The sequence below is a fragment of the Durio zibethinus genome, chromosome 10 (genome assembly GCF_047325235.1).
Source record: "Durio zibethinus cultivar Kanyao isolate XHJ-2024 chromosome 10, ASM4732523v1, whole genome shotgun sequence".
NCBI classification, from domain to species: domain Eukaryota; kingdom Viridiplantae; phylum Streptophyta; class Magnoliopsida; order Malvales; family Malvaceae; genus Durio; species Durio zibethinus.
Window position 1 is genome coordinate 3,979,644 of NC_143171.1, and position 14,370 is coordinate 3,994,013.

Below are 14,370 nucleotides of genomic sequence, written 5' to 3' on the forward strand. Positions count from 1 at the left end.
TAATGTCCTGAAGGAGCAAGCAAAAGCCAAAATTCAGTGTGCAAATGAGAGATGAGTGAGCATGGCATGGATGCTTGTGTCTAGAATTTAAGCTTCCAAATGTCGTTTTTGCTTTAAAGTTACCTTGAGAGTAGATTTTAGAGCATTGTTGTTTGTCCCCAAAACAAAAAGAAAGGGAAATATTCCAGGAACATGATTACAAAAGGAAGCTGAATCTGAAACAACAAAAGCAATGCTTCAAATCCCCGAATCTGATCTTCCTTGGGGTTCAACATATCATTTTTCCTTTTACCTCCTACAACATGATCATAAAGGGGGGCCGACTAACAGCCTGATTGGGATTTTGATGATGGGCCCCGAAAACTCTCTCTTACCCAAATCAATTGAACAAGTTTGTTGACAATGGCCCAAAGTATGGCCAGTTCTCAAACTGCGATCTAATCATCCAGGACCGAACAAATCCTGGTGGGCCATTAGTAAGGTATCTTCTGATTCTGCATTTTCAACTTCCAAGTTGTTAATCATTTATTTGTGGGCTCTATTAGGGATAAATCACAACAGAAGAAAAAGATGTATGGCCCAAAACTATTGATTAAAACGTGGGGTAAGGACTCTTCTGATTTGCCAAAAATACCACATTCAAAGAATATACTTTTACTACCTAGGGTCGGTTGCAAATTTTTCATAAAGCAAGTAAGAACAAAAGTTTCGGTCACAAACCACTTGATGACTAAGCCGGATATCAGGGATATCTCTCCACTTTTGAATGCAGAAAAGAGAACTAAATGGTGGGAGAAAGGAATGCAGGTTACAAAAGCGATGTCAGTTTCAAAAGGGATGTCACTCAATCAGCACATACCCTGACAATGTATGGAAATTAAACAATTGGACGCCATTTCTGGCTGTGCTGCCTTGACTTTGTTTCTGAAGTAATACAGAGTCAGAAACGGGGAATTTTTTTCTTTTTTGTATATTTGAGGTCGTAGAGATTGAACCGGATTACTAGAACTGAAAATCCAACAGTCTACCGACAGTAATAGGGAATATTAAGCTGTGAAGAAGTATATTATACTATTAATGTTGCAAACTCTGACTGGCATTGGCATATATACATGCTTGGTAGAATTATTACAAGTGCAGATGTTTGTTAACATCAAGGCAAGATCTTAAGCAATGAGAGCCAACTTTTGAAAAAGGTTCTTGGCTGTTCATTCACAACAAAACATGAGAACATACTTTTCCCGGACAAAGCGCCCGTGTGTAAAAGACAACGTCTCTTTTTCTCCATCCTGAAAACGTATGGGTCGAAAAAAGAAAAACGATTGTTGACTTCATAAGAAAATTGTTAAATCTTTTGCCTTTTGGCACCGAACACAGTATATCAAATAGGAAGATATATATATATATATATATATATATATATATGGAAGGAAGTCATGAACCTTCATAGGGATGAATAACATGCACTGCAACAATCCTAAAGAAAGTAGCGAGCCAAGATTCATGATCATACAAATGGGAGTCATGATGAGATTTGTTCATTATTTCCTACCATAATATATATAACCTTTTTGCAAATATTATTTTTTAATATATGCAAAATACATTATTAATTCCCCTAACGTACATTAATGTTTTATAGGATTCTCAATTTGATTATGGATATTTATTCAGATTTATATATCAATAGAATCCCATGACAATAAAAATTAGTGATGAAGTTTAGTAATGGACCTTCATAAATTAGTTCAACACTTAACTCTAATCAACTCAACACACAAACCTCACTTATATGTAAATTAAGGAGTTAAGTTTTTCTAAGTATTATATTTTTTTCTGGAAAGGAACCTTTTTTTTTTTTTAGTTCGAGAAATAAAGATTGGAACTTTATTTTTTTGGCATGATATATATATATATATTTACCATTTGAATCAAATGTTTGGATATTAAATATAAATTCTAATAACGAGATGACTGTAAATCTTGTGTTTTTGATGAATTACTATTTTTTTTCAATGTATAGATAACGGAGTGATAGTTAAGTTGCTGGGAAAAATCCTAACTTAATACATATGTTAGGGTTTGCATACTATACATAATATACTTTGGGTTATGCCTGGGTCACGCGTTTTCTAAACAAAAGCTTTCCTATATTTTTCCATTTATTATTACATATGGTCCTAAATGAAGACAAAAAAAAAAAAATGGTAAGAAGAAAACTTCTCATTGCTCAATCATTCAAAATCGGAATTAAATTCCCCAAAACAATAACACCAATCTACATCTGGAGCCCACTTTGATGGGAACCTAATTCAGGATTCTACATTTTTTTTTAACTTCTTTTTGGGTATGGGATGTGTGGGTTAGGGAGGAGGGCATCAGCAGCACTGAAAGGGAAGCATTGGGCCATGTTCAGCTGGGTCCCCTATGTATCCATGAGCCTGAGCAACACTTAAAGGAGTGCATACCAGGTTGCTTGCTCCCTTCACTGCGCCAAATTCAAAGATTAAAAACACTTATTCTCTCTCTCTCTCTAATTTATTTTGTTTGCAATATTAATTCTAAGTATTTATATAATATATTACGGGATTGTGCAGGCGGGTGGTTTCTACGTTCCTTTTGGGCTTTTGCATGTGCCGATCTGCCTTTGCTCATGTGAAACCCACATGACTCGCATACCCACTTAATCAAATTTCTCATGTCAACCTCATTAATTTTGCCTGCAAGCTATCTCGTCCCAGTTTGCAGTTAAAAAAAAAATCTTAAATATGATGGGATTTTTGTTTCCTTTTTAATGTTAATTGCTGACATTTTGATAAAATGACATCCTTTAATTTCTTTAATTCTTTCATGTCATTGTCCCCCATAATCTTTGTTATGTTTGGACATAAATGCATAGGATTAGGGAAGGGTGATCATGGTCTAATTTTGATGTTGGTGTTTAAGAAGCTGTTGAGACAAAGCTTTCTTAATCACTGGTTTTCATGTCTCTCTTCATTTCTTTTTTTCCCTTTCAATGTCTGCATGAAAAGCCAATTAGTTTGCTGTTTCCGGCCCTTAAAAACTGCCTGATTAACCTTTCTTGCCTCTCTTTTCCCAGCCAAAAGGACAACTCAACAGTTTACTTTCACAAGGAAATAAGTATTTCCTTTCTTATCAAATCAGAAAATTTTTGATATAATTCATCTGCTGTCCAGAACCGTAAGCGCATTGAAGAAACTAAATTAACTAAAACCGTGTTGACATTAATATAAAATAAGAAGTAAATTTTAAGTCCTTTGGCTCAGAGTTTTATAAGAATTTGTGCAGCGAAATCCAGAAAATTCTATCAATAGCACATGCATTCAATATTAAACAAGAACATGAAATCGACCGAAACTCCCACTTTCTTCTTTAAATTATTTTTAATTCTATTTTATTCAATCTAAAAACCATTAATTTATGAGAACTGAGAGCTACCAAACTCCTTCATCACATGTAAGGATCATGGACAGTTGCGACCGGTATTGCAGCATATCATGGACAACCAGAATTTTATTTTTCAAATTATGAATAAATTGTTTTTTTGCTCGAAATTAAAAGATTTATGTAACTGAAAAAGATTGCATACTGCAAATAATGGTTTTGGTTTATCTTTTAGTTTAAGACGTCAAAAGGAGTTGGCAAAATGGGAGATTTCTCCCCACATGCCACATGCAACAGACAATATGTTGGATTCAATCCACTGGAGAGAGAAGGTAAAGCTTAGTTTGATGTTTCTGCTGCTTACTTGATTAATATTAATGATTATTTATTATCATCATCATTATTATCATCGTGATTCATGCAATGCAAAAACGTTATATGTTTCTCTTTTTTTGTTATAATATAATTTAATTAATTTCTTGTTTAAAGCTTAAAAATATATTTTTTCTTAAAAGCAAAGATAGCTTTATTTTATTAAAAAATGGAAAGAAGGGTAATTGTAAAAAAAAACAAAAAGACCAAAGACCCTTACAACCAAACTACAAGATCACTTAATCGATAATTTTCTGATTTGATGAGCCTATCAACAATTGAATTGACCTCATGGAAAGTATGAATAATAAAAACGCCCTTCAATCTCGATTTCATATTTTTAATTTGGGATATATATATATATATATTTATCTATTTATATATAAACACTCCAAATTTTGATTTACTGAAACGAAAACTCTTTTTTAAGATAAACCCCATCTCTCCTATCTTACAAATATACATAGACATAGCCCAACAAATAAATAAAACCAAAATTAACTACTTAAAATTTATTTAAAAGATCGTAATTACTTTTTTTTGGCCTTTAATAGACCATAATTACTTAATTAACTATTCTACGGGAAAAATGCTATTTCTATTCTTAATATATGAAAAAGGATAATTTATTGAGTAGTTGTAGATCGTACATTAATTAATTAATTAAAATGTTCACAATCAATGGTGTAACATCATCGATTTTGCGTTAGTCAAAGCTAACTATAGAGAATCCAAATCCATATTGGTATCCCAGTTAATGAGTGGCGTTATGGGAAAAAAATAGTAATAAAATATAAAAAAATTCAAAATACTCCCTTATTTTATCTCTTTTAAGGCATAATTTTAGTATTGTTTGCTTAGGAAACATGTAAATACTTAGGTACTAAAAAACAGTTTATGGTCACTTAAATTAGTACTATAAACACTTTAAATTAGCCAATATATTCATTTTCTTTTGTCAAAAAATAATTAATTAATAACGAATACGGTTAAACAATCCTTAAATCAATAGGGTTGATCGTTTGCATCAAAATATCTTAACCTAAATTGCTAATAATTAGGTGTGCCAATCAACTAAAGTATGTAAGCATGAGTTCACAAACATTTGTTTGAGTAAATAAGCTAGATATCTAAAAAATTAATATATAGTTATAGTAGCTAAATGAACAACATAAAATTATTGGCACAATCTTATATTCTTAAATTGAATTCCTATAATTATGCAAATTAATAATGATAAGGTACATATATTTTTCTTTCTTTATATGGATGTACCATATAGATATATTCATATATAATTCTTAGAGAAATTATTTCTCTATTTCTTTTCAATATCATTATGTAGAAGACCGAATTGTTATATATTATTATTGAATATTATTCAATGATTCGAGTTACATTAATACTTAAGATATGGTGTTCGTTAGCAACTGATGCAAGTTGTAGCATTCTCTAAAGCTTTAACTAATGAGAAATGATGATATAGTCGTTATAGATATTAAAATGTTTGAAGATATATTGCATCATTGTATAAAAGATATCTTCGCATAATTTGATTGGTTAATTATGATCTAATTATGCACCAAAAGTTAAGTAAATTAAAGATTTGGGCTAAAATGATTATGTGATTCTAAACAAATGGCTATATATATAGTTAATGCATGACAATTAATCATCTTTTTATTTTTTTCAATCAAACTTTTTTATTGGTAATGAACTAGAATTTGAATTTGTTTGACAATAATAGAGCGAACACCATATTTTCTTTTAGAATTGTTTTATTGAAAAAAAATAAAAGAAAGTAGCAAGTATTTATTGATTTTAAGTCATCCAAAAATATATAAAAAATTTAGTTTAATTAATTTATAGAGTCATATAATATTTAAATTTTAATATTTTATATTTTTTTAATCCTCAAACTATAGTTTTCTTTAAAAGAAACAAAGATCTCAGTCCTCTTTGATTATTAATTTAAGTGAAAAGCATGGAATGATGGAAGCTTTTAGTAGTAAGAGAGAAAGAAGCCTCCTAGTCTTTTCCCATACCTTTTTCTTTTTTATCTTATTTTCCTTTAAGTCTCCGAAAACTTAATCTCCAAACTATTCATGGACATAATCTCCAAACCATTCATGGATATGCTTTGCTTTCTTAAATCTTGACTATAAATTTAGTTAATTTAGTTAACTATTCAAGAATATCTTAAAACTTTAATTTAGTTAATTTATATAATCATATATAATATTTAATGGATTTTAAGTTTTAAATCTGAATACTTATATTTCTTTTTCTATCCTCAAATTAAAGTTTTCTTAAAAAAAAGGTCTCAGTACTCTTTAATTACTAATTTAAGTGAAAAGCATGGACTGATGGAAGCGTTTAGTAGTAAGAGAGAAAGAAGCCTTCTATTCTTTTCCCATAACTTTTTTTTTATTTAATCTTATTTTTCTTTAAGTCTTCGAAAACATAATCTCCAGACTATTCATGGATTAAATCTTGGATATAAAACATGAAAGAAGTCTTTCAAAAACCGCGTAAACTCTCTCATCCTTTTTAATCACTAATTGAACCTTTGAAAGTTAAAAGTTAATTTCACTTTAAAGATTTCTTCCAAGCAATAGTTGTTTCCAAAGCTTGCGTAGTTGATGACGACTTTGAAACAAAGCAAAAACAGTTATAGCTTTATTTACATCTAAATCCACACAATATTTCTTTTAGTTGAAAGGAATTGAAGATAGAGAATTAGTATACGTAGGAATATCTATGGCTTTGTTTCAACCTCTCAAAACAAAAAAAAAGAATGTTTTTTGACTCTAAACCCACAGGATAAACCCCCCCCCCCCCCAAAAAAAAAAAAAGAAAGGATTTTATGGATTGGAATTTGAAATTCGCTTCTCATACGGCTTGAACAACGTTAAGAGTTATAATGGTGATGATAAGGTCGGTTGACCCACAACTAATGAAGGATTAGGCAAATGTCGGCAACTTGATGATGTTGATGATCAAGTCACCGAGTCCAACAGGCAAGGGCCAGAAAAAATAAATGTTGTACGAGCGTAGTCAATTACATGACAGTACACTTCTATATTACTACTAATAGAAGCAATTAATAAACAAAAGAAAATGCTTTATACACTTCTCTAATACACTTCTTTTACACGCTCATATAATATTTATATATATATATATAATTTTGAAATTTTATTATAATCTTAAAAATTTTAATATTTTTCATTTAAATTTTTAAAAGTGAATATATTAAATGAGATTATGAGATGAGTGCAAATAGCACTATCTAAAAACAAATTATACATATGATAAGTAAAAGAATTAAAGGAAAAATTGTTTATATGTAAATTGACAAGGAATTTGTTCTTTGCAAATTATATACTATAATGATTTCGAATAATCCAAGAAGATTTTCATGGCAGGTGGTAACGTAAAGTTTACAGGTAAAACTAAACATACTTCAAATCCCGCAAGGATTGAATGCTGTTTCTCTCTCTGTATACAACTGAACAAATAACAACAACAAAAATTCATATTTTCAAAATGAACAAGTGTTCACACTCGTAAATTTGACCAGATCATGCAAGGATTGGAACGATAGCCGGAAAAACCCATTTGTTGCGGGACCTTCTTCTTGCGTTTTTCAAGTCTTTGTCGTTCTGGTTGTTAATGGTAATGGAACTATCGAAAGACTTCAACCGTTGCATGGCGAGTCTTAGGGTGTCTTCGGACATGTTAGCGAAGCAAACTCGGAACCACCCCCATTTGTTGCGGGACCTTCTTCTTGCGTTTTTCGAGTCTTTGTCGCTCTGGTTGTTAATGGTAAAAGAACTAACGAAAGACTTCAACCGTTGCATGGCGAGTGTTAGGGTGTCTTCGGGCATGTTAGCGAAGCAAACTCGGAACCACCCTGGTTCAGTGCAATGACATGAAGAGCCAGGAGAAATGTTTAGTTTAACATCGTAAACTATTCTCTTCCAAAGCTCCATTTCTGCTTCGAACGTGTTGGAGCTCAAAAGGTGCCTCATGTCAACCCAACAGAACAATCCGGCATTGCTTTCTAAGCAGCTGATACCGGCTTTTTTCAGGCCTGAAACCAGTTCGCTCTGTCGGTTTTGAAGCCTCTTGTGGTTTTTGGAAATGTATCCTTTTGTGAATTCCTTATCGGATAGCATGGCGGAGAGAAGATATTGAGTTTGAGAAGAAACTAGGCCAAAGCTGGACATTTTTGTGGCGGCAGCCACAACAATGGGATCGTTGGAGTAAATTGCACCAACTCGAAAACCAGGGAGACCCAGATCCTTGGAAAGACTATAAACAATATGAACTCTGTCCCAGACATTAGTGCTCTCGAGGTTTCTATCTTTTAAAACTTCCATGATGCTTACGAAGGCTCGAGAGCTAAAAACAGTTCCGGAGTAAATTTCATCGCTTATTAAATGAATTTCTTTGTCTGTAATGAAGTTAATGAGTAGGTCCAATTCGGCTCTTGTCATTGTTGTGCCCAATGGATTAGAGGGGTTGGTGACTAAGACCCCTTTGACCCTCAGGTTCTTTTTTTGTGCTTGTTGATAAGCTTCTTCAAGGACCGATTTAGTGATTTGGAAGCGGTTAGAGCTGGTACACTGAATTGGTACAATCTCAACCCCTGTTCGCCACTTGAGATCTCTATCAAATCTGTAATGAAAAAAGAAATATTAACATTTAGTAACATACGTTTTCACGCATAAAGTTAAGGAGTTGTTTTCTTAACATTTTAGTAACAGAGAAACTAAATTAGAAAGCAAAGATAAACATACCCTGGGTAATATGGCGTGGGAAGAAGAAAAGCGTCGCCTTGTTCAGCGAGACAAAACATGAGAGTTTCATTAGCAGAAGTTGCACCGGCGGTGAGGACTATGTGATTTGGATCAAAAGTTACTTTGTTTCCTCTGATTTCAGCCATGAAATCAACCAACGCCTGTTGATAGAATTATCAAAACAAAGATTAAATATTGACAAAAGCAATGGACCAAGAGCTATATCTTTGTCATAAAATAATGGCGTTGTTACTTGTTAGCTGACCTTTTTTAATGCAGGGAGGCCATGATAATCTTGGAAAAGAGCAAGCTCTCTAAATATGGATTGCCCATCTCTCTTGAAACCAGCTGCATCTGGGTTTTTGGCCAGCCAAAACTCAAGAAGATCAAAGGAGAGCTGCAAAAATAAAACTATAAGAGACAGCAGTTTAAGCTGTAAAAACAACATTCCATTTCCACCATAGTACAATAATAATAAAAATGAAAAAGAATCTACTGCTCTGTATTTTTCTGGGTTTTTTTTTTACCTGATTCTCTGCAAGACCCATCTGAATAATTCCTTTAGGATTCTTGACTTCATCGTAGGGGTTTTTCTCGTATTCCTGCCATCCTAGGAAGTAAGAAGAATCTTGCCCATGAGAATTGCACGTGGCTTTTCTTGACAACAGTCCCATTTCTTTTGCCCTTTGATTCTGATATATATCAATTTCTTTTAAGCTCCCGCATAAGCTATAGCTAGCTTTTAGACAAAAGTGTGAAAGCATTATTTGAAGCAAAACTAGCCAGGAAAAAAAAATTATCATATATATATATATATATATAGAGAGAGAGAGAGAGAGAGAGAGAGAGAGAGAGAGAGAGAGAGAGAGAGAGAAGGAATTGATTGTTTGTGGTTGTTGAGGGAGGACGTGTTTAACGAGAGAACTTTGATTGTTGTTGGTAATGGCAGGTCTATTGCAAATGGGCATATATATAAGCCAAGAAATTTTCCCACCCAAAATTAATTAAAATATAGATATTATTGTTAGCCTATAGGACAACTTCAAAAAGACAATTTTGACCAGGGGCTTTATTTAGCATAGATATTAATAAATTAATTATTTAGAAGAGAAAATTAATGTTCTCCACCGTCAACCAGACATATCCATCTTCTATACTCTTGGTTTAATTTTACAAGGTATAAAGTGGGGTAATCGGGCATCAAATTTTTTTCTTTTTCTTTTTGAAGTTTTTTTTTTGGTTTAATGTTATGTTTTTATGAAAACAAAGCAAAATCTGAGAGACCTAAAAAGCCATACCGACAGCAAATCTAATTTGACATAAGCACTACTGACCCACAAAGCCATGCTAACTTGGACTCTCTAGCGTGCAACTCTGGTCCATATGTCCCTTTCCTGTCTTAACCATCGAACACAATGTCGGCCATCCCCCCTCCCTCTCTTCTTTAATCAGCTTCCCATTTGTTTCTTTTTTTTTTTTTGTCCAAGATTCTACCAAATATTGAAAGAGAATTCCGATATTTGAAGTCAAAATTCACTGCCCATTATAAACATCTTCAGTGGGGACGAATAGGATAGAATTAGTAAAAGATAGCTTTCATTAAGTGAAAAATGTACGTGTTTGTTACTCATATCAGTTCATGTATAATGGGTTTTTATTAAAAATAAGAATGTAAATGATACATTAATATTCGTAAATTACTCAGGTTCGATTCGAATAAAATTTTAATTGGATTCGATTATTATCGAGTCGAGCTCGAGTTCGAATAACTCGATGAGTCGATCGAGTCGAGTTCGAATATTCTTATACTTGACTCGAATAGCTCACGGACCTAATCAAGCTTTTATATTTAAATATTTTTTATTATTTTAATTAATAAAATATCTTGAATTCGAATTCGAGTTCTAGCACAAATAATCGAACTTTTATCGAGTATAAGAATCGAATTTATTTTTACATATTAATCGAGCTTAATCGAATGAGCTCGAGTAGTTCGATTTCGATCACGAATCAAACTCAAGTTAAGAAAATAAAATTCGATCGAGTTTGAACCGAATATCGAATCACGAGTTAAGAGTCGAGCTCAAGCTCGTTTGAGCTTCTCACTTTATCGACTCTACTTAACTCAATTACACCCTTAATTAAAAACTTCCTTAATTTAAAATTACAAAGAAGTAAAGAAGGAAAAAAAAATGAAACAGTTTTTCCTTTCTGTCGTGAAATTGCCTTCCCGATTGCTCTATCCAAATATAACAAAATTCTTAGTTCTCATTTGGATTTTTTCATATTTTTGATGTCGTGATTAAATTTACTGCATTATTAATTAGATTTAAATATCAATTTCAATAAAATTAAATTAATTTAAATTTTTCATTAAATTTTTTTTCAATTACAATTATAATATTTTTTTCAATTACAATTATAAGTTTTTTTTTCAATCACAATTATAATAATTTTTATTACTATTTTTAATTTTACCGTCAATCAAAATAGAGTCTCAATCAATTTGGTTCTGAAGTATAGAGCCTGTTAAATGAACTGCCATGTTTTTTGTGACTTTTTTTATAAAGAGATTGAGGTAAAAAAATTGTAATTTTCGGAATTTAAATTTTAAAATTATTGTATATTATCTTTTAAATGATTATATAAATTAATTGAATTAAATAAAAAAATCAGTCATAGACGGTGGGCATTCCAATTACTAAAAATCTTTGTTCTTCAATGATAAAAAATAATAATAATAATAAAAAAGGGATAGGCTGAGAACTGAATATCAGTGGATAGCAACTAAGGTCAAGTAACTATTGCTTAACAACTTCTGACCAATTGTTCCGCCCTTTGTTTCATTAGCTACCTGATTTCCAAGTGTGTTTTGTCTGCCATGATCACATGGGGAAGGTGGAGTAAAAAAACAGTAAAATTTACTAATAAAACTTCACTTGGAATTGATTAAATAAAATTTGTTTAGGTTAAAAAAAATTGGGATGATAAAAAGGGGTTGACGAAAAGTATTAGGTGAGATAGTGGCAGTGATGTCCGCTCACAGATTTAAAGGCCTTTCTTCTTCTTCTTCTTCTTCTTTTGATTTGTTCTGTAGGTATTTTTCTTTTGTTTTATCAAATCACATTCGATTCTATGAAAAAGGTTAGGGACAGCTCATAATCACGTAGCCTTTCAGGAATTTAATTGTATAAGTTGAATTGGAAGGAAAGGAGGGCTCGCTTACTTGAAGAAACCACTTTGAAATAACCCTAGGACTATATAATGGGGTGGGACTATATAATGGGGTGCCATTTGTGGACATCTCAATTTGTTTGTGGTATAATTATTTTTTGTTAATAAAAATAAAAAATAAAAAATAAAATAAAAATCAGATTGTTGAGTTTGTGTGAAACTGTTTGTATGAACTAAAGAATTTGAGTTTGATTTGAAATTTAAAGAAGATTGAAAATTTTGTCTGGTATAGGGTTCTCTTGATCAAAACCCTATAAATACATACTTATACCAAATAGCAAAGGATACACAGAGAAATTAGAAGTACAGATTATTAGAGAAGAAAAAACGCACAAAAGTAGTTAGAGAGTACGAAATTTTTAGGAAAAGTGTACAAGTTTTTTTTTTTTGAAAAAATTTGAAAAATTTCCATACTCTGGTGAACTGTTCCAATTTTCGATGAAGATTTTGGCAAAATTTGAAATTGCTAGTGAGTTTTTCAATTTTCGATAAAGTTTTGGCAAAACTTGAAAATTTAGGCAACTCAACCTAGATTTTAGCACTGTTTTCCAGAATTCAATGAGTCGTTCAACCAACGTTCATCGTTTCTAAAGAGAGAGGGAGAGAATAGAGAAAGAAGAGAGAGAGAGAGAAAGGAAGAGAGGAAATCTAAAAAAAAAAAAAAAGATTTAGGCCTTTTATATAAATGTAAAACGACATTGTTTTAAAGATTAAAAAAGCTCAAGATCCGCGCTTTTTACCGACTTCGACCCGACTCGCAGTGCGACTCGGTTGGAAGATCCGTTTCTAGCTGCTAAAGATTGAGCCAAGTCAAGCCATTCTTCAAGCCGTTTCAGCCACCTATCATCCCTACAGCCGAGCCAGTTCTTTAGTTGAGCAGAACCATTTTCCTGTTTTTGAATTTTTTATATTTATTTATTTTAAAGTATTTTTACATGATTAAATTTTAAAAAAAAAATTAAAAAAAATATAAAACACAATAAAACACTAATAATTTTTTTAGAATAAAATAACAATTATCCAATGATGAAATTTTTAGAAATTGTAAAAGATTAATTTCTATAAAATTTCTAAGTGAGAAATTTTTTTAAATTTGTCCCAAATGGTGGAATAATTTAGATAAAATTTCAATAATAATAGTAATTAATATTTATTTTCAATTTAAAAAATAAAAATAAAAAAACACAAATTTAATAAAAATTTTAGAATTAAACACTAATTACCCAATAATGAGAATTTTAGAAATTATAAATAGTAAATTTTTTAAGAAATTTTTAAGTGAGAAATTTTTCTAAATTTGTCACAAATAATAAAATTATTTAGATGAAATTTCAATAAAAGAAATCGTATTCTTTTCTAAATAAAAAATTTTGGTTAAAAATATTTGACAATTATCTAATGATAAGATTCTTAAAAATTTCAAATGATAAATTTCTTAAGAAATCTCAAAGTGAAAAATTTGTTTAAATTTATCCCAAATGGTAGAAGAATTTAAATGAAACTTCAAAAAAAAATTATCATATTATTTTTTTTCCAAAGACAAAAAACAAAAAAAAAATTTCTAAATGGACCAAAATGGTGAAAAATTTAGAAATAAAAAAAATTTTCTAAACTGGCCTAAATGGTGAAAAATTTAGAAATAAAACTTGTAAAATAAAAAATAAATTCTGAGAATGAAATTCTTAGTAATCACAAATGGATGATTATTTAAAAAAATTTCTAGGTGAAAAAATATTTATAATTTGGCCTGAATGATGGAATAATTAGATATATTTTCAATAAAAAATCAAAATAAAAATAATTATTAAACTTTTTTCCGATGATTGAGCTTTTTTAAAAAAATAAATGAGATTCTTGAATACTCTTGAGGTGAGAAAATATTTTTAAAAATTTTATCAGATTGGTAGAGAATTTTAAAAATTATTTCCAATATTCAATATTAAATTTAAGACTATTAAAATCAAGACCTTAGGATAATTTAAAATCAAATTGTACCATCCTTTGGATGGGCATGTGAGGGTGCTATAACATTTTTCATATATAATCAAACTCTCAAACCCTATTCTGATCAGTAGATTAGAACCTATTCTTTAGGGACCCTTAGTCAAGCTTATGAGCTCCTTAAAATGATAGATTCATTAGGTAATTAATCACACCTAGTTCAAAAAGATTGGTGACAACTCCTTAAATTATTTTAGCTAAAAATTTTTGGATCTATTTATTATGATAGTTTGACGACTCTACTGGGGATACCGATAAAGAGTCAGGCCATAAATTTTATATTTATCCTATCCTTTGGTCTAATGGTTTTAAAGTGTAATGATTATATTATTTGTTTACTAACATTTTTCCTTTTTGTCTCGATTTATGGGATTGAAAATTATATGTTCCTTCACACACACTCTCACATGCATTTTCATTACATGAGCTCTATGCCCGAGCTCCGTTCCTCTTTAGAAAATAAAATACCTACGCTCTTGTGAGATGATAATCTCCACAATGGCTAGTAAAATACTCTCACTCAAATTGAATCCTTTTCGTTGGTAGCCTGTGA

The 14,370-nt window shown here is 30.8% G+C and overlaps 1 protein-coding gene across 1 annotated transcript; it reads right to left on the reverse strand.

Moving 5' to 3' along the window:
- Positions 1-7,116: 7,116 nt before the first annotated feature.
- On the reverse strand, positions 7,117-9,517 carry LOC111292921 (1-aminocyclopropane-1-carboxylate synthase 3-like). The gene is made up of 4 exons (XM_022885559.2): positions 9,110-9,517; positions 8,848-8,979; positions 8,583-8,743; positions 7,117-8,460 (listed from the first exon to the last, which is right to left on the reverse strand). Exons 1-4 carry the CDS (start codon positions 9,383-9,385, stop codon positions 7,362-7,364), a joined length of 1,668 nt encoding a protein of 555 aa, XP_022741294.2. The 5' UTR covers positions 9,386-9,517; the 3' UTR covers positions 7,117-7,361.
- Positions 9,518-14,370: the final 4,853 nt, after the last annotated feature.

Coding starts and splice junctions, on each gene's coding strand:
- LOC111292921 (XM_022885559.2), bottom strand. CDS start 9,385: ATGATAATTTTTTTTTCCTGGCTAGTTTTGCTTCAAATAATGCTTTCA. Junction 8,744..8,847: donor GCCTCCCTGCATTAAAAAAG/GTCAGCTAACAA, acceptor TTCTATCAACAG/GCGTTGGTTGATTTCATGGC. Junction 8,461..8,582: donor CCCACGCCATATTACCCAGG/GTATGTTTATCT, acceptor TTTTCATTACAG/ATTTGATAGAGATCTCAAGT.